The sequence below is a fragment of the Grampus griseus genome, assembly GCF_964374135.1.
Source record: "Grampus griseus genome assembly, chromosome: 1".
Lineage (NCBI taxonomy): Eukaryota > Metazoa > Chordata > Mammalia > Artiodactyla > Delphinidae > Grampus > Grampus griseus.
In genome coordinates this window covers 67,323,038-67,346,229 of record NC_139017.1, presented here as the reverse complement: position 1 = coordinate 67,346,229, position 23,192 = coordinate 67,323,038, and the positions used below count along the sequence as shown (strand labels likewise).

Below are 23,192 nucleotides of genomic sequence, written 5' to 3'. Positions count from 1 at the left end.
CCCACAAGACTGCCTGCCACTTTGGATGCCAATCGCAAGTCCCAGGTTGTCACCTGTACTTCTGACTAATCAACTATAAATCAAGAGTTTTCATAACACCCTCTGTGGATTCAATAATTTGTTAGAATGGCTCAAAGAACTCAGAAACATTTTCTTAAATTTACTGGCTTATTATAAAGGATATTACAAATGATACAGATGGATAGCCAGGTGCCCTTTTAGTTAGTTCTATGTCTGGAAGGATCCTGAGCACAGGAGCTTCTGTCCCCATGGAGTTGGTGGTGCACTCCCTTCCCGTCATGGATGTATTTACCAGCCTGAAAACTTCCCAAACCCTGTACTTTGGGGATTTTTATGGAGGCTTCAACACGTAGGCATGATCAATTATTAACTTAATCTCTAGCCCTTCCCTTCCCGGAAGGAGGTGGGGGTGGGGCTGAAAGTTCCAAGCTTCTGGTCATGGTTTGGTCTTTCTGGGGACCAACCCCCATCCAGAGTCACCTCATTAGAACAAAGATCGCTCTTACCACCCAGGAAATTCCAAGGGATTTAGGAACTGTGTGTCAGGAACCAGAGTCAAAGACCAAATAAAAAGATACTCCTAGCACCCCTATCACTCAGGAGATTAATAAGGGTTTTAGGAGCACTGTGTCAGAAACTAGGAACAGATATTTTTATATATATATATATATATATATATATATATATATATTTATGTATATATGGGCTTCCCTGGTGGTGCCTGCCAATGCAGGGGATACAGGTTCGAGCCCTGATCCGGCAAGATCCCACGTGCCGCGGAGCAACTAAGCCCATTAACCACGACTACTGAGCCTGCGCTCTAGAGCCCATGAGCCACAGCTACTGAAGCCCACGCTCCTAGAGCCCGTGCTCCGCAACAAGAGAAGCCACCACAATGAGAAGCCCGCGCACCACAATGAAGAGTAGCCCCCACTTGCCGCAACTGGAGAAAGCCCGTGAGCAGCACCGAGGACCCAACAAAACCAAAAATTAATTAATTAATTTAAAAAATATGTATATATATATATTTTTCCTATTATTGCACAATTCCTATTTTGCCCAAAGAGTTACACTGTTACTCTGATTTATTTTGTTGTTCAGATTGTCCCAGCCTTAGCTAGTGGGAGTTCTTTCAAGATGGCTCCTGTGAAATCAAGATCTGGGTGCTAGATGTGCTCACTGCTACCAGGATATCATTGCTTCTAGGCTGTTTCAGTAGATAGATCTATGAGACATATGTATGAATACACACATGTACATGTGTATATGTGAGTATATACATATGCATACGTACATCTATTTCTGTTAATTTGTTGTTTTCAGAAGTAGCATTGATGGCTGTTATGCTGGTGTCTTCCCCAAAAACCCCTATAGATCTGCTCCTTTCTAGCTAACTCAGCAAATCATCTTGAGCTGAGCTACCGTCTTTACTTGGGTTCCTGCCAGGGAGGCTGATCATATTTTAACCACCTCCACAAATACCACAACCCTTCAGATTTTTTCCAAGCCAGATTCCAGAAATAATTCTGATTGAACAGTAGAAATTGGACATTCTACTAAAACAGAAGATTAATAAGTGATCTCAATCCTTGCTACTTTATGGTAAAACTTATTTTTAAGAGCTGAAGGATGTGGGGGAGGATTATAATGATGAAGAACTTCTCAAATTATTTTGAGTCTATATTTAAAGCCCTGGCCTTTTTTCACAGCTCATATAACAAACAGTAATAAGCTGATGAGATGAGACTTAAACTACCTTGTTTGCTCTTTGGTTATGAAACTCTAGACAGGAAACATAGAGCTGTTTCCAAGGTGAAATGTCTGGGAAAGATTTCTGAGATATCTGGAATCATATATTTTCTGTTGCTAACTTTCATAGATTTTTGGAGGTAGCACGGAAGTATATGGTTAAGTTAGCCCTTTCTGAAATACTCTTTTTTAAAAATTTTTTAAAAAATAAATTATTTATTATCTATTTTTGGCTGCGTTGGGGCTTTGTTGCTGCACACAGGCTTTCTCTAGTTTTGGTGAGCAGGGGCTACTCTTCATTGTGGAGCATGGGCTCTAGGCATGCGGGCTTCAGTAGTTGTGGCTCATGGGCTCTAAAGCGCAGGCTCAGTAGTTGTGGCGCACGGGCTTAGTTGCGCTGCGGCATGTGGGATCTTCCGGGATCAGGGCTCGAACCCATGTCCCCTGCATTGGCAGGCGGATTCTTAACCACTGTGCCACCAGGGAAGTCCCTGAAGTACTCTTTATCTCTTAATAAATTAAGTCAGTTTATCAAAGCAAAAGTGTATATAGGGATTACATTATTGGGAAAACAAGTCATTCTAAAGGACGTTAGAAAATAGTTTAAAAACTTAGAGTTAGAAACGTTCTTAAATTTTAATTTATTCTTCAACCTCATTGGTTTTAAGACTGCTACTTGGGGCTTTGGATATTCCATTAAGCTTCTGCGGATAGTCGTGTGGGGCTGGCCAACATGCAGATTGCACTGTAGGCCCTTAGTCCTGGATAACCAAAGCAACGTGACTTTAAGGATTTTGCATTTGAAGAAAGAGTGCTGCTCAAAAAAATAATAATAATAAAAAAATAAAAATAAAAATGTTTAAAAGCCACTGTTGTACCTAATGAGTGAATTTCCTCTGCAGTATTTTCATAAATGGATGTCTACCTATGCTTGCACACCTCCAGAGAAAAGGAACTATCACCCTTTTCCAATTTGGGAATTTCTCTTATTATCAGAAAGACCCTCATTTTATTGAACTTACTACAACTTATATCTTCTGTACAGTGGTTCTAGTTCTACCTTGAACCATATAAAATAGATCTAAGTCCATTTTTTTTTTTGACAGGCTTTATTGACGTTGAGTATCTTTTTAATGTGTTTATTGGCCATTTGTATATCTTCTTCGGAGAAATGTATATTCAAGTCCTATGCTCTTTTTTTTTTTTTTTTTGCGGTACGCAGGCCTCTCACTGCTGTGGCCTCTCCCGCCATGGAGCACAGGCTCCGACGCGCAGGCCCAGCGGCCATGGCTCAGCGGCCATGGCCCAGCCGCTCCGTGGCACGTGGGATCCTCCCAGACCGGGGCACGAACCCGTATCCCCTGCATCGGCAGGCGGACTCCCAACCACTGCGCCACCAGGGAGGCCCATATGCTCATTTTTAAGTTGTGTTGTCTTTTTACTTTTTTTAAATTGTGGTAAAATGTATATAACATAAAATTTGCCAGTTTAGCCATTTTTAAGTGTATAGTTCAGTGGCATTAAGTACATTCACATTGTTGTACAACCATCACCACTGTTCATCTCCAGAATCCTCTCATCTTCCCAAACTGAAACTATACAATAATTACCATTCCCCTCTGCCCCCGGCACCTGGCAGCCACCATTCAAGTTTCTGTCTCTATAAATTTGACTACTCTAGGTACCTCATAAGGTAGAATCATATAATGTTTGTCCTTTTGTATCTGGCTTATTTCATCTGGCATAACGTCTTCAAGGTTCATCCATGTTGAAGAATGTGTCAGAATTTAATTCCTTTTTTTTTTTTTTTTTTTGTTTTTTTGTTTTTTTGTTTTTTGCAGTACGCGAGCCTCTCACTGTTGTGGCCTCTCCCGTTGCGGAGCACAGGCTCCGGACGCGCAGGCTCAGTGGCCATGGCTCACGGGCCCAGGCGCTCCGCGGCATGTGGAATCTTCCCGGACCGGGGCACGAGCCCGTGTCCCCTGCATCGGCAGGCGGACTCTCAACCACTGCGCCACCAGAGAAGCCCTTAATTCCTTTTTAAAGCTGAATAATATCCCATTTTACATATGTACCACATTTTGCTTATCCATTAATTCGTCCATGGATTTTTGTGTTGTTTCTATCTTTTGGCTCTTGTGAATAATGCTGCTATGAACGTGGGTGTACGAATATCTCTTTGAATCTCTGATTTCAATTCTTTTGGGTATATCCTCGAAGTGGAATTGCCAGGTCATATGGTAATTCTATATTTAATTTTTTTAATATAAATTTATTTTATTTCTTTATTTTTGGCTGTGTTGGGTCTTCTTTGCTGTGCGCGGGCTTTCTCTAGTTGAGGCGAGCGGGGGCTACTCTTCGTTGCGGTGCATAGCTTCTCATTGTGGTGGCTTCTCTTGTTGCAGAGCATGGGCTCTAGGTGCATGGGCTCAGTAGTTGTGGCTTGTGGGCTCTAGAGCACAGGCTCAGTAGATGTGGCGCGTGGGCTTAGTTGCTCCGCAGCACGTGGGATCTTCCCAGACCAGGGCTCAAACCTGTGTCGCCTGCGTTGGCAGGCAGATTCTTAACCACTGCACCACCAGGGAAGTCCCTATATTTAATTTTTTGAGGAAGCAACGTACTGTTTTCCACAAGGGCTGCACTGTTTACATTTCCACCAGCAGTGCACAAGGGTTCCAGTTTCTCCACATCCTTGCCAACATTTGTGATTTGCTGTTTTTGTTGTTGTTTTAATAGCCATCCTAATGGATGTGAAGAGGTATTTCATTACGGTTTTGATTTGCATTTCTCTAATGATTAGTGATGCTGAGCATCTTTTCATATACTTACTGGCCATTTATATATCTTCTTTGCTTTTTACTTTTTTGGTGGTATTGTTTGCAGCGTGATGTTAGGTCACTTGCTGAAAATCATATATCTTATGTCTCAGCTTTTCCTTGATTAACATTCTACTAACAGTCAAAAAGAAAAAAATTCAACACACTTTAAATCAGTAGATATTTGTTAATTGCTCACAGTGTGCTTGGTACTTTTTTAGGAGTTGGAAATACAAAGATGAATAACATATAATCTGTGTTCAAAAGGATCTCAGTATTTCCTGAAAAAAAATTTTCCAAAGGGAAATCATACTGACTCCTAGTGATCATCTTTTCTGTAAGTGAATTTAAACAATCTTGATTTTCTGTGCTTGACTCTTATCTAATGTTTGAAAGGAAATAGTGGGGATGATCTGTCTCTGCTCCATGATATCTGAGGCCTCAACTAGAGAACACAAGGCTGGAACTGAAATAATTTGAAGATCCGTTTACTCACATGTTTTGGGTTGATTCTGGCTCTTAGAGGGGACTTCGTTTTTCTCTCTGCATGGGTCTTGTTACATGATCTCTCTGCTGAGGCTATTTTGGGCTTCCGTATTGCATAAGAGAGGGATGGACGAAGGGATGGAGGGATAGAAGGAGGGCAAGTGATTTGGAACTCGTGCAGTGTCAGTTCTGCTGCATTCTATATCTTGAGGCAGTCAGTCATGAAGTCCTGCCCAGAGTCAAGGCGCTAAATATAAATAGTGCCTGATAAGGAGTGACAAGATTCTGGAAGATCATGTGAGACTGGAAATAATATCATGGTTGTTTGGAAAATAAAACCTCCCTTACCTACTCAGTACTAGGCTAACCAGGCTATGGTTTTAACCATTTTTTTTAATTAAAAAATTTTTTTTAAATTAATTAATTTATTTTTGGCTGCATTGGATCTTCATTGTTGCGTGCTGGCTTTCTCTAGTTGCAGCGAGTGGGGGCTACTCTTCTTTGTGGTGCGCAGGCTGCTCATTGTGGTGGCTTCTCTTGTTGCGGAGCACGGGCTCTAGGCGCACGGGCTTCAGTAGTTGTGGCACACGGGCTTAGTTGCTCCACGGCATGTGGGATCTTCCCGGACCAGGGCTCGAACCCGTGTCCCCTGCACTGGCAGGCGGATTCCTAACCACTGCGCCACCAGGGAAGCCTAACCATTTTTTTTTAATTAGGGTAACATTTGACTTTATCACTCCCATTTTCCATTTCAATATGTCTAAAAGATTACTAGAACAGTGCATATATTCCATGTGTTAGCTCTTGGGATTTAATTGATCTTGCCAGGAGCCCTAAGTGCACTTGGAATGCTAAGCAATGTCTTATAATTTCCCGACTTTTTTTTTTTTCTTTCAAATCAATATTTGTTCTGTCTTTTTGAGTCTGATAATCATTCTCTTTGACAAATAAAATAGTTGAGCAATCTGCTTTGCACTCTGTCATCCATTAACATAAAATTGTCAACCCCAGTTAGGAGGCTGTCTTTCCCTGAATACAATTTTAAAAGCCCCTTGTTGTCCTTGACATTTTTGCAAGCCTCAGCTCATTCTGGGTTTTAGTCTCCTGATTCTTCTAATCAAATTATGCCATTGTTCTCCGCTTGTCCTTTGTTATGAGGCTCTTCTTCTGCCTTTTATATTTATCTTGTTAGTCTGAGTTAATGAGAGTGGTGTCTAGCCAGTTTTTTTGGTTTCTTTAGACATTACTCCTTTCTTACTGTGACCATTTTTAATACATAGAATTTCCTTTTGCGGTCCTTTCAACCTACTTGAGTTGCTTCCCTTTAGAGTATGGAGTACGTGGTCTGATTATGCTCAGCATTCTCTATCTAAGCTGACTTTCCAGGATGAATGTTAACTTTATCCAGAGATGCCTGTTCTTTCCATTTCACTAACCAGTTCCCTCTTGAGCATGAGCACTAGGTCCAGAATGTAGCAGTGTTGGTTGTCCTTCAATGGAAATGCTTTGGCAGACAGACAAATCAGAACATGATTTATTTATTTATATTAATTAATTAATTAATTTATTTTTGACTGTGTTGGGTCCTCTTTGCTGCACGCGGGCTTTCTGTAGCTGCGGCGAGTGGGGACTACTCTTCGTTGTGGTGCGCGGGCTTCTCATTGTGGTGGCTTCTCTTGTTGTGGAGCACGGGCTTTGGGTGCACAGGTTCAGTAGCTGTGGCTCGCAGGCTCTAGAGCGCAGGCTCAGTAGCTGTGGCCCATGGGCTTAGTTGCTCCGCGGTATGTGGGAATCTTCCTGGACCAGGGATTGAACCCGTGTCCCCTGCATTGCAGGAGGATTCTTAACCACTGCGCCACCAGGGAAGTCCCAGAACATGCTTTAAAAAGTGGTTTGATGACAAAGTATTTTAAAACTACTGTGGATTAAGAACATATACTAAATCCAGCAAAATGGGATTTTAAATTTGGGATAGGTAATTTATTAGGGAATGACTGATATGCTCAATTTGGATATTTTGGGGTATATAATAAGAAAGATCACGGATGACTGTGTTATATGAAACAGCGGATAAATAAAACTCAGGTTTTCTTCTACTTCTGTCTTATGACTGGAGAAATGGAGGGACACAGGTGGTTGTAATCTAGTGTTTATTTTCTAACTGTATGCAACTTTTATTGATGTTTTTGACCCATGTTCCTTCTTCTTATGAAAGGAGGAGTTTGAGTTTTAATTGATTCCTCCTCTCAGCTCTGTTAGTGATGCAGTCTGGAAAAGGGAGTAATGCATCTCTTTAAATAAATCATTGTTCTTATTTTCAAATTAGAGAGTGGAAACACAGGAATGTGAAAGCTGTTTGTTTTTATTTTGTGATAAATGGTTGCCTATTTCCAAAGTGGTTTATATTCTCTTTGCCAAGACGGACTCTCTACTATGGTGTCATCTATTCCTCTTTTTTTTTTTTGCGGAACACGGGCCTCTCACTGTTGTGGCCTCTCCTGTTGTGGAGCACAGGCTCTGGACGCGCAGGCTCAGCGGCCATGGCTCACGGGCCCAGCCGCTCCGCGGCATGTGGGATCTTCCCGGACCGGGGCACAAACCCGTGTCCCCTGCATCGGCAGGCGGACTCTCAACCACTGCGCCACCAGGGAAGTCCTATTCCTTCTTTTAAATTGCTTTTGTGTGTTTCTTTTCAGATGGTCTCTTCCCATGGTGATGTCCATTTGCCACCGTGGCACTGGTATTGCCTTGAGTGCAGGTATGTATGTATGTTTTTATGTGCACGTGAACACACAGACACACACACATACTGCTTTGAAAAACTTTGCTGTTTCTTTGGCTCTTGGCAATGCCTCCTCAGAAACTTGATTTAGAGAAAATGATAAGTCATTTAAGCTTATTGTTTGTTCATTTCTTTAACAATTAATTATGAGTTCACACAATGCTTAGGTTCTTTTCTTAGCCAATTTTTTTCTTTTTTTAATTCTTTTTCTTATCTTTTCTTAGCCAATTTTTAAATCATCCCTAGCATGTCCTGATAGTATGTTTATTGTCATTACGGAGAACAGATATAGAAATATAATGGAGATAGATTGGCTGACTGACCAAACACAGTCCAAGATTAACCATCAACCTTATTCTTTCAGAAACTCAGTTTTAGCACTCAGTTTTCATCACCTAGAATTGATCAGGTGCAAAAACATTAACTCATTCTCCAATCTCAAAAATTCTTGGTTACAAATCAGAATGTCTGTTTATTTATTTATGTGATATGAAATACAGCTGCAGAGTGAGTCATATGCTGGTCTTAGTGCATCCTTTTCAGGTAGTAAGGTTTATTACAAGTAGGATGTACAGATTATAGTCAGGTTTCTGGAGTCTGATGGATCTTTCCACAGTAGGGAGGTACTTTATAAGAGGATCAGCTGTATTTTAAAAGTTTTCTCTGGCTAGCGCTGGAGACGTGGACATATTTTTGTTTTTCATAATATCCTTTGGGGGCCCCTCCTAGGCTTCTGTAGAGTGTGTTTTCACTGAAGTGGTCATCAGCACAACTAGTGGCTCAAATATAGGGATCCTGTATTTGGGGAGCAGCTGCTGAGACATTGGAGAAATTATCCAAAACTAAGTCTCTGCTATTCACAATTAGATTAGTTTTGTTGGTAAGCAAGTAAAGATAGGAATTCCTATTTAAGATACGATGTTATCATTCCTATGTTACCATTCCTTAGGTTATTATATAACTTGTAATTATTTGCTTAGTTTTTATAAATCTGTCTCTTTTATTAGGCTGTAAACTCTTCATAGAGTAGGAACTGCATCTATCTTATTTACCTTTCATATCCTCTAGCACTCAGTAGGTGCTTAGTTAATCTTTATTTACTAGATGAGTACAACCATGTAAATCACTTTGCTCATAGTGGTCATTTCAGATATGTTCGTTCCTTCTAACTTCTAATTAATCTCCTGTTATGCATTAGAAATTGGTTAGTGATAATAATAGCCTCTACCCTCAAGGGTGAAAGAGTCTAAGGAGTAAGACAAATAAATATTTATAATGCACTGTGATAACCTTTTAATAGAGATATGAGATCCCAGAGGAGAGGACAACTCTTCCGGAATTGGAGAACTTGAAAGAAGGATGAGTAGGAGAACTCATGAAAAGGAGGTAGAGGAGGACTTTCCAATGGACAGACTACCTTATACAAAGGCACAGGGTTTGGAAAGCATCCAGAGCCCTGGATAATGATAACTAGATCTGCTTGTTTAAGAGTTGTGTTATGGGAGAAGCAGCAAAAGATAAGGCTGGAAAGTGCGCCAGACTGTAAAGGACTTTGACTGCTGTGCTGAGAAGTTGGAACTTGATCCCATTGACCATGGGAAGTCATAAAGGTTCATGTTCTCATTTGTTTGGCCTAGACAAATCCATGATTAGGTATTTATTCAGACTGTAGAGATTTTGTGGCCACTATATAAATTCTGAAAAGCATGTTGAACTAGAAAAGCATGATGACACTAGTTTGACTTTATATAGAATTTATTGAGGAAGACCTTTACAAGCAGTCCTTTAAAAGATGGAGAGAGAAGGCTAGTAACACTCTTTCATTGCTTAGATTCTGTAGGGATTAAAATACTCGTGATTTTTCATAGTGACAGACAGTATAAAAATCTAGGTGAAATTAGGTAAATTGCTTGAGAATGACAGGTACCTGAAGCTGCGATGTGAATGAGCCTGGGAAAGGGTAATCAAGATGCAACATACAACAATAAAAAGAATGAGATTCAAAAAAGAAAATATGAGTGCCAAACAACAGATATTTTAGAGGAATACAACTATAAATAAATTGTACAATTAACTTGAATGGGTAGAAGAATGGTCCTGAGTGTTTTGGATAGTCTTGAAAAACAGGTTAGATTGGAGAATCAGAACTTCAGTGGAAGGTCACTTGACTGTATAGGCAAACCTACTGCTCAGGCAGTCGTTTCTTTTCTAGAGAAGCCAAAGGACTTATAGATATATAAAGTAACTAATGGAACTCTGAAATGACTTTTTTTCATCTGGACTTTTCATGAGATGGGACTGGCGTTATTGATTCTCCAATGTGATGTGTTATACCCTCGTCATTCCTGACTGAGGCAGTTTAGAGAAAGAGAAAAGAGCATAAACTTTGGAGTTAGATCTGAGTTCAATTCCAGCTCTGTCACTAACTAGCTACTGTATCATCACTTCCTTTTCTGGTTATAATAATACCTAGTTAGGACTGTGAGAATTAAGTATATAAAATTCGAGCTGTAAATCAGGGTTCCCATGACCCCTTCCTCAGGTTTGATAATTTGCTAGAAGAGCTCACCATAACTCAGGAAGACACTTTATTTAGACATACCGTTTTGTTTCTTTTTTTTTTTTTTTTTTTTTTGCCATGTGGCTTGTGGGACCTTAGTTCCGTGACCAGGGATTGAATCTGTGCCCGCTGCATTGGAAGTGTGGAGTCCTAACCACTGGACCGCCAGTGAAGTCCCAAGACATACTGGTTTTTAAAATAAAGCATCAACTTCTTTATTTTATTATTTTTTTTAAACTTGCTTCAGAACTTTTTTTTTTGGCTGCATTGGGTCTTCGTTGCTGCACTCAGGCTTTCTCTAGTTGTGGCGAGCGGGGGCTGATCTTCGTTGCAGTGCACGTGCTTCTCATCGCAGTGGCTTTTCTTGTTGCGGAGCTCGGGCTCTAGGAGCGCAGGCTCAGTAGTTGTGGTGCACGGGCTTAGTTGCTCCGTGGCATGTGGGATCTTCCTGGACCAGGGCTTGAACCCGTGTCCCCTGCATTGGCAGGGGGATTCTTAACCACTGCGCCACCAGGGAAGTCCTCAACTCCTTTATTTAAAAAACTAAACGGGGCTTCCCTGGTGGCGCAGTGGTTGAGAGTCCGCCTGCCGATGCAGGGGACACGGGTTCGGGCCCCAGTCTGGGAAGATCCCACATGCTGCGGAGCGGCTAGGCCTGTGAGCCATGGCCGCTGAGCCTGCGCGTCTGGAGCCTGTGCTCCGCAACGGGAGAGGCCACAACAGTGAGAGGCCCGCGTACCGCAAAAAAAACCAAACGGAGGAGTTACACAGGGCAAGGTATGGGGGAGCAGAGAGGGGAGTATGTATGGAGCTTCCATGCCCTCTCTGGGCACACCACTCTCCCAGTACATCTTTGTGTTCAGTGACCTGGAAGCTGTCCAAGTCCTGTAGTTTAGGGGGTTTTATGGTGGCTTCATTACCTAGGCAAGGTTGATTAAATCATTGGCCATTGGTGATTAGCTCAATCACCAGCCACTCCCAGGTGTGGTGGGGTTGGGGGAGGGAGGTATGGGACTAAAAGTCCCAATCCTCAAATCATGCCTTGGTCTTTCTGGCATCTTAGACCCCATCTTGAAGCTGTCTAGCCTCCTGCCCCCCCTGCCCCCCAGCTACTAATTATCTCATTAGCATACAAAAAACCTTTCCTTTCACTCCAGGGATTACAAGGGTTTTAGGAGCTGTGTGCCAGGAATTGGGGGAAAAAGACCAAATACATATTTCTTATTGTATCACATCTTCAAACAAGGAATATCAGTATCAGTAAGTTAATCAGAAGCGATTTTGGCCAAAGCTTTCCTCTTTACAAATGAAAAGTATATGAGAAGAAATTAAATATGAAATTTCCTAAATCCTCCTCTGATGTCTAGTGTACTGGAAGGCAGGAAATAGCCTCTCCTCCTAGAACCTGAGTGCCTGAGGAGGGACTCCTCTAACAGCCAAACAATTTAAATTATGAAAACAAAGCCACTGAAGCTGTCCCATCTAATCACTAAGAAAAATTAAATGGTGCTTCCACTTGGCTGCCAAGACCAACTTCAGCCTGCTCCTCTGCAGTTAAGTGCTACATACAGAGCTGTGCGGATCGTCAGTAAGTCCTGTTGCCACTTCCAGAAGCCATCATAAGTTCTTTCAGACACTTCTTCCCAGCAAGCCTCTGCAGATGTCACTGCCAAAGAAAATGAAAACATCTAAAAGGGACTTGGTGGACCTGTCCAAATGATGATTAAAACTCAGGTTGGCAGTACCTGATTGCTGTCCTAACTAAAGTGTTGTCAAACTAATCTCATCATATATTCTGCCTGTCTGCTTCCCTGCAGCCTTGTGTGGGGGGGGGCACGAGGCGGGCAGGAGTATTCATGCATTGAGGGAAAACAAAGCATTTTTGAGAAGCATTTTCTCTTCTGGTGACAATCAGTTTTTCCAGGTCATCCCCTCTTGACAATTCAGGGACTAAGACATGGAGTAGGAAGGGCTGAGAATGAGATTTTTAGCTACAAATGATCAGACATTTTCTGAGAGGTAAAAGATTAAATATTCCAACTATTAATGTAAATAATAATCACTACCAGGCCTGTATTAGGAACTTTATATATATGTATTTAATTTAATTCTCACAGTCCTAACTAGGCATTATTATAAGCAGAGAAGGAAGTGATGATATAGTAGCTAGTTAGTGACAGAACTGAACTCAGATCTGTCTTAACCAAAGTTTGTGCACTTTTCACTCTCTCTACACTGCCTCTGTCTGGAATGACTGGGATTCCTAACATATGACATATCACATTTGAGAATCAATAATTCATGTCCCATCTCACAGAAAGCCCAAGAGAATAAAACAGTAATTTCAGAGTTCCGTTAATTACTTTATAAATCTGTAAGTCCTTTGGCTTTTCTAGAAACGAAGCTGACTGCCTGAGCACTAGGTTTGCCTGGTCTCTCACTGAAGGTCTGATTCTCTAATCCGACTTGTGTGAATGTCAGTGTGGAACAGCAAATGAGCATGGTAATGTCCAATTTAATTTCTGAGGTTTGAGATGTACAATATCCAACAACATATTAGCAAATAACTCTGGTTATTTAAGAATAAAAGTTTTTTCTTTCCATTTACAAGGATAATTTTTTTCACATAGCTACTAAATTGTTAGGACATAAATATTTGAGTTGTTTGAATCTAACTACTTAATAAACAGAACTGTTAGGTTTTTCTTTTGGCTTGGGGGCATCATGAAAAAAATTCCTGAAAACACTGAGGTACCATGGAACTGAGATAGTTTGAGAAGGTTTGGGAGGAAGATATGACCCAAGAGCGTTCAAGGATCTTTGACAGCCTGGGTAGATAGGAAGCTAGACGATCACAGGAGCTCCCCACTATCCTCTGAATTTCAGTGCAAACCTGAAGTTCCGAAACCTCGACAGCCACACATATGCCTCAGATACCAGGCTCAGCTTTGATCTGTGCACCAAGTGTGACAGCAGTCTACTAACTGAGTCCTAGGAATAGCCACTCAGCAACACTAACCTCTAGGAGACCAGACTCTGACGTGGCTGCCTCATCCTAGGGTGTGAACAGCATGTCTTCCTTCAGCCTTTGCTTCTCCTATGAATGCTATAAAATTCTGACGCATCTGAGGTTTCGTCAAAGAGCTGCAAGCCATGGTAGTTATTCTCAGCACCAGCATTCTTCCAGACTGATGGAGAAATGGACGGCACCCAAAAGTTTTTAATTTTGATGAAGTCCAATTTATTATTTTGTTGCTTCTGGTTTGCTGTCATATCTAAGAAACCACTGCTAATCCAAGGTCATAAAGATTTACTCCTGTGTTTTCTTGGTTTTATGGTTTTAGTTCTTACATTTAGGTCTCTGATCCATATTGAGTTAAATTTTTGTATGGTAGAGATGTAAATTTTTTTCTCATTCTTTTCCTTGGACTGAATGTACTGTTCTTATTTTTTCTTACTGAGATGATGATATAGATGTAGCCAGAGGTGCCTTCTAAAATGATGGGTGAAGTTTTTATAAAGAGATGTTGAAAGAAGTAGCAATATGGCAAATTTAAGAGATTAGGGTCAGATTCCAAGTAACGTATCTTCCACTGAGAATGTGAACATTAGTTTAAATCTTCCCCATTTTAAAATGGTTTAGAATTGTGTGAAGTCCTAGGGGCTGTCATAGAACCCAGTTTTATGTGTTACATTGGTTGTAGCTGGTGTGTAGCTGTGACGGGCTTACTTTGTTTCTCCGCAGGGGTCTCTCTTTTTGGCTTGTCAGCCCTCTTGGTCCCTGGGAGCTTTGAGTCTCATTTGGAACTTGTAAAGTCCCTGTATTTGGGGCCAGCGCTGATCCACACAGCCAAATTTGCACTCGTCTTCCCTCTCACGTATCACACCTGGAATGGGATACGACACTTGGTAAGTTAATTGTAGACTTGTACGTTTTCTGGGTGAAAGGAATGGAGAGCCTGGAAGGATTTTCTCTTTCCTGGTCTGAGTTTAGTGCTGTTCTTAAAGTTAGTTGTGCTGGACCTTTGTTCAGGGGCCTCTTGGGGAAAGCTAAACTAGATGCCCTGTGCATTGCCAGGTAGCCCAGCTGGTGATGCAGCTGAGACTGGATGTAGGCCTGGCAGATACTTGCAGGGTCTCAGTGAACTCTTTTAGTTTCAAGAGGGATGTTACCAAAAGAGACCCATGAAGCCAGGCCATACATCTGGCATAGAAGGCATATTTATCAGACAAATACTAGTTACTGCTTTCAGTCTAAACTTCCTGTCAACACAGAGTGACAAATTTGGCTGGAGTCAAATATTCTGACGTTTATTATCTTGATGTTGGATTGTGTTAACTGCTTTTGTTTTTTGTTTGTTTTGAACTATTAGAGAGAATGGGGCCAACTTTAACAAGCAACTGGGTGCTAGGATCCCAATATTGAGTTTAGGAATCTTTTGATAGCCTGAAATCTGACCATGTTGCCTCCTACATGACCTTGGGGTCAGTTCAAACTGGTGTCTCCTTCTCTTTATTAAGGAATTAAAGCTTAATCAAACCTGCCCCAGGTCAGAGATGAATCTCTCCTACAGCATCTTAAGATTTATATTTTGTGGTCTCCCTACCCCTAATCTTGCTTCCTTTCCCAGGAAGATAATTACAGCTTTATTCTTTCTGGTTTTCCATAATTTCTCAACCTAAGCCTCTGTCAGTTGGATGCTCTTGCCTTAATTTGACCTTTCATAACTTCCACATCAGAGCCTAGAGATAAGCACTTTCTGAATTGTATTCTGGTCCAATAGACAGTTTAATGGAATCAGAAGAGTGAGAGACTAAATGATCTATTAAATTAAGTGTATCTATCAACTGGTCCCTGGGGCAGTGTTCAGTTTGATTCAAAATGACTTCACTTCCCTCAGGAGGAGGGGATGGAGAGGGACGGCATTTCCATTAATGACTTCTTATTCCACAGAACAAAGCTTTCCAATGGAATCAGCTGATCAGCTTCCTTTGTTGGCATCCTGGCTCAGGCAGGGACTTGCCATATATTTGCTTTTGTCTCAGTATGGGGGGAGGGAAGGGGAAGAGATTTTATAAAATGTCAGAACTAAGTCAAGGCTTTTCTTAATCCCTTAAATCTGCTTTTGTTTGTTCTTTTAGCAAGTCCTGGCTCTGAGTGTGGGACAGGATTTTTATCTGTTCTCTGTGACAGTCCATAGTTCTTGCACTCTCAGCTTGATAATTGCCTTGCCAGAAGATCTAGTGGGGGAGTGGAGGGTGGAATTGATATTAAGAGAGTAGGAAGTGACAAGGTCTCTGGTATGCTAGAGAATATTCCCCCATCACCACCACCCAGTAGGACTCGATTTTTTGGTAAAACACTGTGCCTTTATAAGCAAAACAGCTTTTTGTGGAATCTGTTTGACTCCTAATCTTATCTAGGTAGAAGCTCTTTGGCAGCTGAGGTGGGGCATCTTCTTATCTTGATTATTTTGGGGGCTCTCTAATTTTTCTCTGAAGCAATCCTAATTTATTCAGTTTTACATTCAGGGTATAGGTATATGTGTGTGTTGAGACAGTCATATGTGGAAAGTGTGAAACCTGAAGACTCTACTTTTGCCCTAGGGGATCTTTTAGAGTACAATATGTTAATGTCCCTAGGGCACAAGGGAGTCTAGATCAGTATTTTTTAAATTGTGTTTTTTTGACTCAATGGGTAGAAAATCAATACAGTGGGTTGCTACCAACAAAAAAAAGAAATTTAAATAGAATACAACATATAGAATATAACACACATGGTAATGATAAATATTGCTTATTGTTTCATGAACTTTTATATATTATATATTTTATACACACACACGCACACACACACTGGATACTAATTAAAAGGTATTTCTTAGTTGGGGGTGTGGGTCACAGTCAAAACAAAATTGAGAAATAGTGTTGTAGACCCCAAAGAGTATTTTTAAAAATTATTAGTCCTGGACTTCCCTGGTGGCACAGTGGTTAAGAATCCGCCTGCCAATGCAGGAGACACAGGTTCGAACCCTGGTCTGGGAAGATCCCACGTGCCGCAGAGCACCTAAGCCCAAGCGCCACAACTACTGAGCCTGCACTCTAGAGCCCATGAGCTACAACTACTGAGCCCTTGTGCCACAGCTACTGAAGCCTGCGTGCCTAGAGCCCATGCTCCACAACAAGGGAAACCCCCACTTGCTGCAACTAGAGAAAAGCCTGTGCGCAGCAATGAAGACCCAATGCAGCCAAAAATAAATAAATAAATTTATTTAAAAAAAAAAACTAGTCCTCTGATGGACAAATGTTCCTTCTCAAAGGGGATTCTGTGGTTGGCTATACCTAGGAAATCATGTATATTATATCCCCATTTTGGAGATTAACAGTGTGTATTAATAAATTGTTTGAGAAGTCTTGTAGTTAAACTTTTACCAAATTAATTTGACTACAGAACTTTTTTCCCCCATGTAATGCCTTTTAACATCCTGAGGAACTAGATTTTGGAGAAACACACTTTGGGAAACATTGATCAGTTTTTTTGTCACGAGAGAAAGTTTTTATTCATTCTGGAAGATCTTATGGGCTGAGGATGGATCCCTTTACTATCATTGGGATAAGCAGGTGGTCGTTACTGTATTGTGAGTTTTGAGGAAAGTGAAGGTCAGGAATAAGGGGAGAAGAGCTTTTCTCTAGAATCATGCTGAGAGAAATTGCCTGTTCCTAGGTGGAGTTCCTTTCTGAGAAAGGAGCTGTGAGAGTGACCAGGACCCTGATTGCTGAAAAAAAATTTTTTTTTCTTATTTCCACAGATGTGGGACCTAGGAAAAGGCCTGACGATTTCCCAGCTATACCAGTCTGGAGTGATTGTCTTGGTTCTTACCGTGTTGTCCTCTGTAGGGCTGGCAGCCATGTGAAGAGCCGACGTTCCCAGCATCATCTTCCTACCCGTTATTGCATTGACCCATCTTCCTGTTTGTTACTCTTATCTTAAGCCAGGGCAAAGTTATCTTGATTTGTTTAGACCCTTTTGTGCTTGCAGATCCCCTTGGAGCTCAGCAGTAAGAGTACCTTATAGAACTAGAGTAGTGGAAAAGGATCCAGTTTTTCCCTTATTTCTAAAGATGGAATGACTATAAAAACTCCCTTTTCCTGCCCCCAGCTTGCAGCCTACTCTGGGCCTGGGAGCCCTCATTCTCTCTCCATATTAGGCCTTGATTTGTGCTGAGGGTCAGCTTTTGGCTTCTTCCTAAGACAGTGGAAACAATGCCACTCTGTGGCCTCTGCCATGGGGACTGGGAGTGGGGCTTGGGTTGCCACTGCCTGTGGGTTGCTGGCTTAAAGGACAATTCTGTTAATTGGTCAGAGCCCAGGGTCTTTAACACCCACACAGTGTGACTGAAAGAAGAGGGGTGGGGGTGGAGGGGAATTAGCCTGTCCTGGCTAGAGGGAGATGAAGAGAGTAAGTTGGCTCTTGGAGCACATGCTTTGGGGAGAAGAAGATATATAGCTTTTGATGCAAGAGGAAGATCCAGAAAACTATCACTGAACCTATTAAGGATTATTTCTCTTCCTTGCATTTCCAGAAAAACCAAACCTCTTATTGTCATGTTTTCTAATCCAAATTCATGTGACAGCTTTTTCTGAAACAGAATTAAAATTATTATTTTGTCTTTGACTCTCCTTGATATCTTGAGAAACCAAGACAGTGGTGGTTGGGGAGGAGCCAATTTCCTCCCCCTCCCTCTGGTCTCAGGCGATTACATCCCCCAATCTGACCTTTCTCAGGAGGGAAACAGTTTGTCCTACAAGTGACCACTGGAAAAATTTTCAGGGAATCAAATGCAAGTAGCCATGGATCTAACATCTTGCCGAAACCTCAGAGAAGGAAGGAGCAAAAGAGAGGAAGTTGAGCTTTTTGTTTATTACAGGCTCCAAAATCCCACTGAGAACTGATTATTATAAGCCTTAAGGTACAGTTCAGCAAATTATGATCCAGTGGAACAATGGAGGGGACAGCCAAGGGACTATGAATATGAACTAAGTATGTCCATTTGGGGAGAAAGGAGAGTAGAGGTAAGAAAGGAGAGATTGTTGGAAACCTGGCAAACATTTATAGTTTAGTGAGAAAACTTGCTACTTTTTATAATCCATGTAGGCCAGGCTTTTGGGTCCCTAACTGCCTTGACAGGAGTGCTGTTTTGATAGCCTTTGGAAACTCTGGGGTGACAGGTCTATCTTGTCTGTCACTCTGAGTTTTTAGCCGACCAGTTAAAGCTGTGGGTTGGAGAGAAGTAACAGTGGCTGTAATTGGTGTCAGTTAGAGAGGAAGACCTTACTTAGTTGCCTCAACAGTCTTCATCCCAGCTCCCAAGTAGTCTTTGGCTTTAAGTGATGATCACTTCTCCCTTTTTGCTACACTGGCCCTGGGAAGTCTTTGTAGCCTTCCTCCAGCGTATACATATGTCCTCTGTACTTGTCCTTGGAGTTAGGCATACGTGTTCATGAGGGAACAATTGGGCAATGGAACTGGGAAAGGTTTGGCAAGGGCATTAAATTTAACAGCCAGTGCCAGGAAGATGCAGAATGGGGATAATGATAAACAGAAATTGGAGGCTGGGAAATAGATAAGGGACTTTTTTGGTGGCTTCTTATCATTCAGGTGATTGGGGTGAGGGGAGTGGCAGTGTGGTCATCATGTATGTTATTCTGTCCTAAATTTCTCCTTGTTGTCTCCCTTTATTTCTCTTCTCTGTCTTCTAATCACTTCTTTATCTTCAGTTTTCAAATTGTATTTGTATTTTTGCTTGAGTTTTGCTTTTGTAACTCTTTCTAATTTGTTTTCCCTGTGTGTTCTGTCATCAGATAATGAAGTGTTAGACAAGGATTGTGTCTTCTACTCTGGCTTCCTGTACCTTTTCTTCCCCACCTTCTCCAAATGCACATACACACACTCTACTCTAAATGATTGTACTTCTGACTTTGAAGTTGTAGTTCATGCTCAGGATGAAACGTGAGCGAGTAGGGGTGACAGACTGGTTATTTGAGGTTTCTTTTGCTGTGATTCAGACCAACTTCCTCCTGGTCATTTCTGGAAATGACTCAATCCTTGTAAAAATGTGTTCTACCCCCAAGCCACTGTCATGTTCTTTTCCCTGCTCTATTTCCTCCAACCCTTCTCCTAGTTATGGGTTAAAAGAGGCAGACATAGCAGGAGGGAAAAATCCAAATCAGTAAAAGAGTCAACAAACAATGTTTATTTTCCAAATTTGCCTTTATTCCCATCCATAATTTCCCTGACTGGGAGGTCTTGCTTACATCACTCAATCTCTAGACAGGTTTTCTCAGTGTGGTCCCTTAGTCCCTTATGGAGTTCCAGGTTTGCATTTCTGGACCTCAGCTAAATTAGGACCTGCACAGTGTTCTAGCATACATGGGCTTCCAGGTGGACTCTTTGGAGAGTTGGGTGGGCTTTGGGGACCTGGAGTGTGACCTTCAGAGGGGTGTGACCTTTGGAGCTGATCTGGGGAATTGAGATTTGATGCTGGGGAGCTTGGGATTATGGTTGCACTTGGTGCTGCTTGCCGTACAGTCTTTGTGATAGACTCCCCAGGTTTCTTCTGACTGTCTGGATCATGGGGCTGTCAGGGGTGGAGTAGAAGAGACAGTTATGTTTCAGGTTAGGCCTAGATCATTCCCAATCCATCTCAGAATTCTAGATCCCTTTCTCCCCATTCCATGAACAAAAGGTCAGGTTTCAAATAAGAAGAGTTAAATTTGATACTGTTAACTTCCCCTTGAGATCAGCTCATGCTGTACTGTGTGGACGGGGTATGAATGGGAGGGTGTGGATAAGATGCCCTTAGCTTATCCCTTCAGGCCTCAGAGGTTGTTTAAGGACTGGATAGGGTAAGACAGAATTGGTTAGAGGTTCCCCCTGCTGGGATTGTGGTAGTATAACATTAGGCATTTTTGAGGTTGAAAAGAAGTGAAGACAACAGGACTGAGGTTAGATGGGAGGAACAGATACCTTGCCTAAGATTTCAGGATGTAGCCCATTGGAGGCCTTGAGCAAATCAGGATATTTCTGTATCCATTTGGTAAGGGAGGCAGCACCAGCAGCTGTACGGGAGGTCAGGGTCACCCGAGCAGGGGGTATCTTCAGAGGCATTTGCCAGGTGCCCATGAAGGAACCCCAAGGACTTGCCTAAAAGGAAAAATGGGATTCCTCAACAGGGCTTCTCACTCCCAGTAACTGACCTATTGGTGGGCTGTTTGTCTTATTTCCATCCTTTACCTTTGGGAATGCATCGTCATGAAACAAGAATGAAAGCATAATTTCCCCACTCTTCCTTTTCCCCCTCTCTCATTTAGGCTACCCTAATTTTTTCATCCGCTTGTCTCTGCTGGCTTAAATTCCACATCCTTAGGTTAAGTTTGGCAGCGTACCCACTGCATAAATGTTATCACCTGAAGGTGTTCATTTTATACAGATGATTCATCCGCTTAAGGAATTCTGGGTGTTAAACACGACCCTGTTCTGTTGGATAAGCTGGCTGGAAGTTTGGGGGCACTCGTGTTACAATGTGAATTAGATTGCACCTTAATTTTCCAAATAGTAGCTGCAGGAGATTGCAAGTCTCCCTGCCCCCTTACTCCAGTTCTGTGCCTCAGTTCTTTACCTTTCAAGATGAGAATGGAGATGAGTATCTCACCTTGGAACGGGGCACTGAAGGCAACAGATGGCCACGATCATTGGCGATAATCTGAGTGTAGCCTTCATGGGAAGAAATCCTCTGGGGTAGAGGTGGGGACAGAAGTGCTTGTGAACATGGAGTGGAAAAGTGGAAGAAAGTATCTGAAGGGCTTTAATTAAGGATTGAGGGAGAGGAGGATATGGGAATTCCAAGAAGGCTGAAAGAAGTTAGGTACCAGTGAATTACATAGAGTGTGACATAAAGAACCAGAAACTGGCATTGTGGTGTGCTGAATGTGGAATACCTCTTTTGTTGGCTTGGCGAGAGACCAGTTCTGCAGATACTTGGGTGAGAAAGCTTTTTCATACTGTGGAGAAAAAGATGAGAAGCCCTATGAGACTCAAAGGCCCCAAGCCCAGGAAATGATAGCTAGGCACAGTTCTTCAGATTTGAAGACCAAAAGCGTGAACAACCATGCTAAGTAAGCTTTAACTTGCTTTAGAGAGGATGTGATTTGTTTCATCTGTGTGCTGTCCAACATGGAGCCACTAGCCACATGTGGCTGTTGAGCGTTGGAAATGTGACTAGTCCAAATTGAGGTGCTTTGTAAGTACAGTTGACCCTTGAACAACATGGGTTTGAACTGTGCACGTTAACTTACAATAAATAAATATGTACTTTTCAATAAATATGTTTTACAGTACTACATGATCAATAGTTGGTTGAATCTGTGGATGTGGAACCCTGGTTATGGAGGGCCGAATCTAAAGTTATATGTAGATTTTCAACTGTGTGGGAATCTGTACCCTAATCCCTGCCTTGTTCAAGGGTCAACTATATAAAATACAATGGATTTTGAAGACTTAGTACAAAAACGAATGAAACATCTGATTATAACTTAAAATATTAAGTGTTGGAAATAATATTTGGGGCTAAATTATTAAAATTTACTTTATTTCTTTTTAATTTTTTTCACGTAGCTACTAGAAAATTTAAAGTTACATTTGTGACCCACATTATCTTTTTATTGTAGTGCTGGTCTAGACCAGCGGTCAGCAAACTCTGGCCTGGGCCAAATCCATCCTCCTGTCTGTTTTGAGATGGCCTGAGAAAGCTAAGAATTGTTTTTATAGATGAACATTTGCACTTGATTTGATAAAGGGGAACACTAACTTTGTACCCCAATTAACCGAAATATTTTCTCATCCTATAAGAATTTCATGCTTTTCATTAACATTACAAAAAATTGCACTCAGTTATTGTATTTTGAATTTTGTCAAAATTTTATGGAAAAGTGTTTTCTCTCATACCTATATAATATCTCTGATTTTGTCACTCGACTCACAAAGCCTAAAATATTTACTCTCTGGCCCTTTTCAGAAAAAGTTTGCTGACCTCTGGGTTAGGGCCTACAGACTTAACCCAGAGATACCTATTTCTTGTCCTTGGGCCCTCCCTCCCCTGAGGAGCTGAGGAGGTAAAAAAATATTGTCTCAACCCACTCTCAGCTATATATTCAGTCATCAGAATCCTACGGGAGGGGTCAGACCAAAGGTGGAATCTGGAAGGCAAAATTTAACGTTAAAGAAAGAAATGGAAAAGAGTACTTACTTGGTTGGCGCTGTAGTTAGTGGCCATGATCCTGCCACTTCCTCTGTTTACCTGTGTTGCCTGGCAACTGCAAGAAGGCAGACCTTCTCGACTACCTCCCAATTAGCAGGGGCTGCCTTTTCCTTCTTGTTAATCACTTTCTTGGCTGACAGTGCCCCCGATCTTTCCCCTTGAAACTTAGGTTCATTTTCATTTTAGAGATGTGAGGGACAGAGTAAATAAATGTGAGAAAATTGGTTGAATAGTGGCCCAGACTTTTTTCTAGCATAACTTCCCCTGCTTAAGAACTTCCAGGTTGTCTTTGACTGGGGTCTTTAACCACCATAACAAACCATGGAGCCCCAAGAGCTGTGTTCATTGGGCAGTGTGGTGTAATGTATCATAGACTTTAGAGCCAGACACTGGGGTTTGAGTCCTTACTAAACACAGGAACATAGCTGTATGGCATTAAATAACTGATGTCCCTTCACTGA

At 41.7% G+C, this 23,192-nt stretch overlaps 2 protein-coding genes across 2 annotated transcripts in view; one reads left to right on the top strand and one right to left on the bottom strand.

The window, feature by feature from the left end:
• The window catches only part of SDHC (succinate dehydrogenase complex subunit C), a 28,009-nt gene extending 9,920 nt beyond the window's left edge, over window positions 1-18,089 (top strand). Inside the window, exons 4-6 of the mRNA XM_082680678.1 lie at window positions 7,769-7,830; window positions 14,160-14,323; window positions 17,224-18,089. Coding sequence (XP_082536804.1) covers window positions 7,769-7,830; window positions 14,160-14,323; window positions 17,224-17,328 — 331 coding nt within the window. The 3' untranslated portion in view covers window positions 17,329-18,089. The remainder of the gene's footprint in view (window positions 1-7,768; window positions 7,831-14,159; window positions 14,324-17,223) is intronic.
• Window positions 18,090-19,755: 1,666 nt separating this feature from the next.
• CFAP126 (cilia and flagella associated protein 126) lies at window positions 19,756-22,746 on the bottom strand (the record flags this gene model as incomplete). Its single annotated transcript, XM_082657029.1, is given in 6 exon segments — window positions 19,756-19,776; window positions 19,780-20,052; window positions 20,442-20,618; window positions 21,127-21,207; window positions 21,413-21,475; window positions 22,720-22,746. Coding segments are annotated over 6 exon segments (642 nt in total).
• Between the last annotated feature and the right edge of the window lie 446 nt (window positions 22,747-23,192).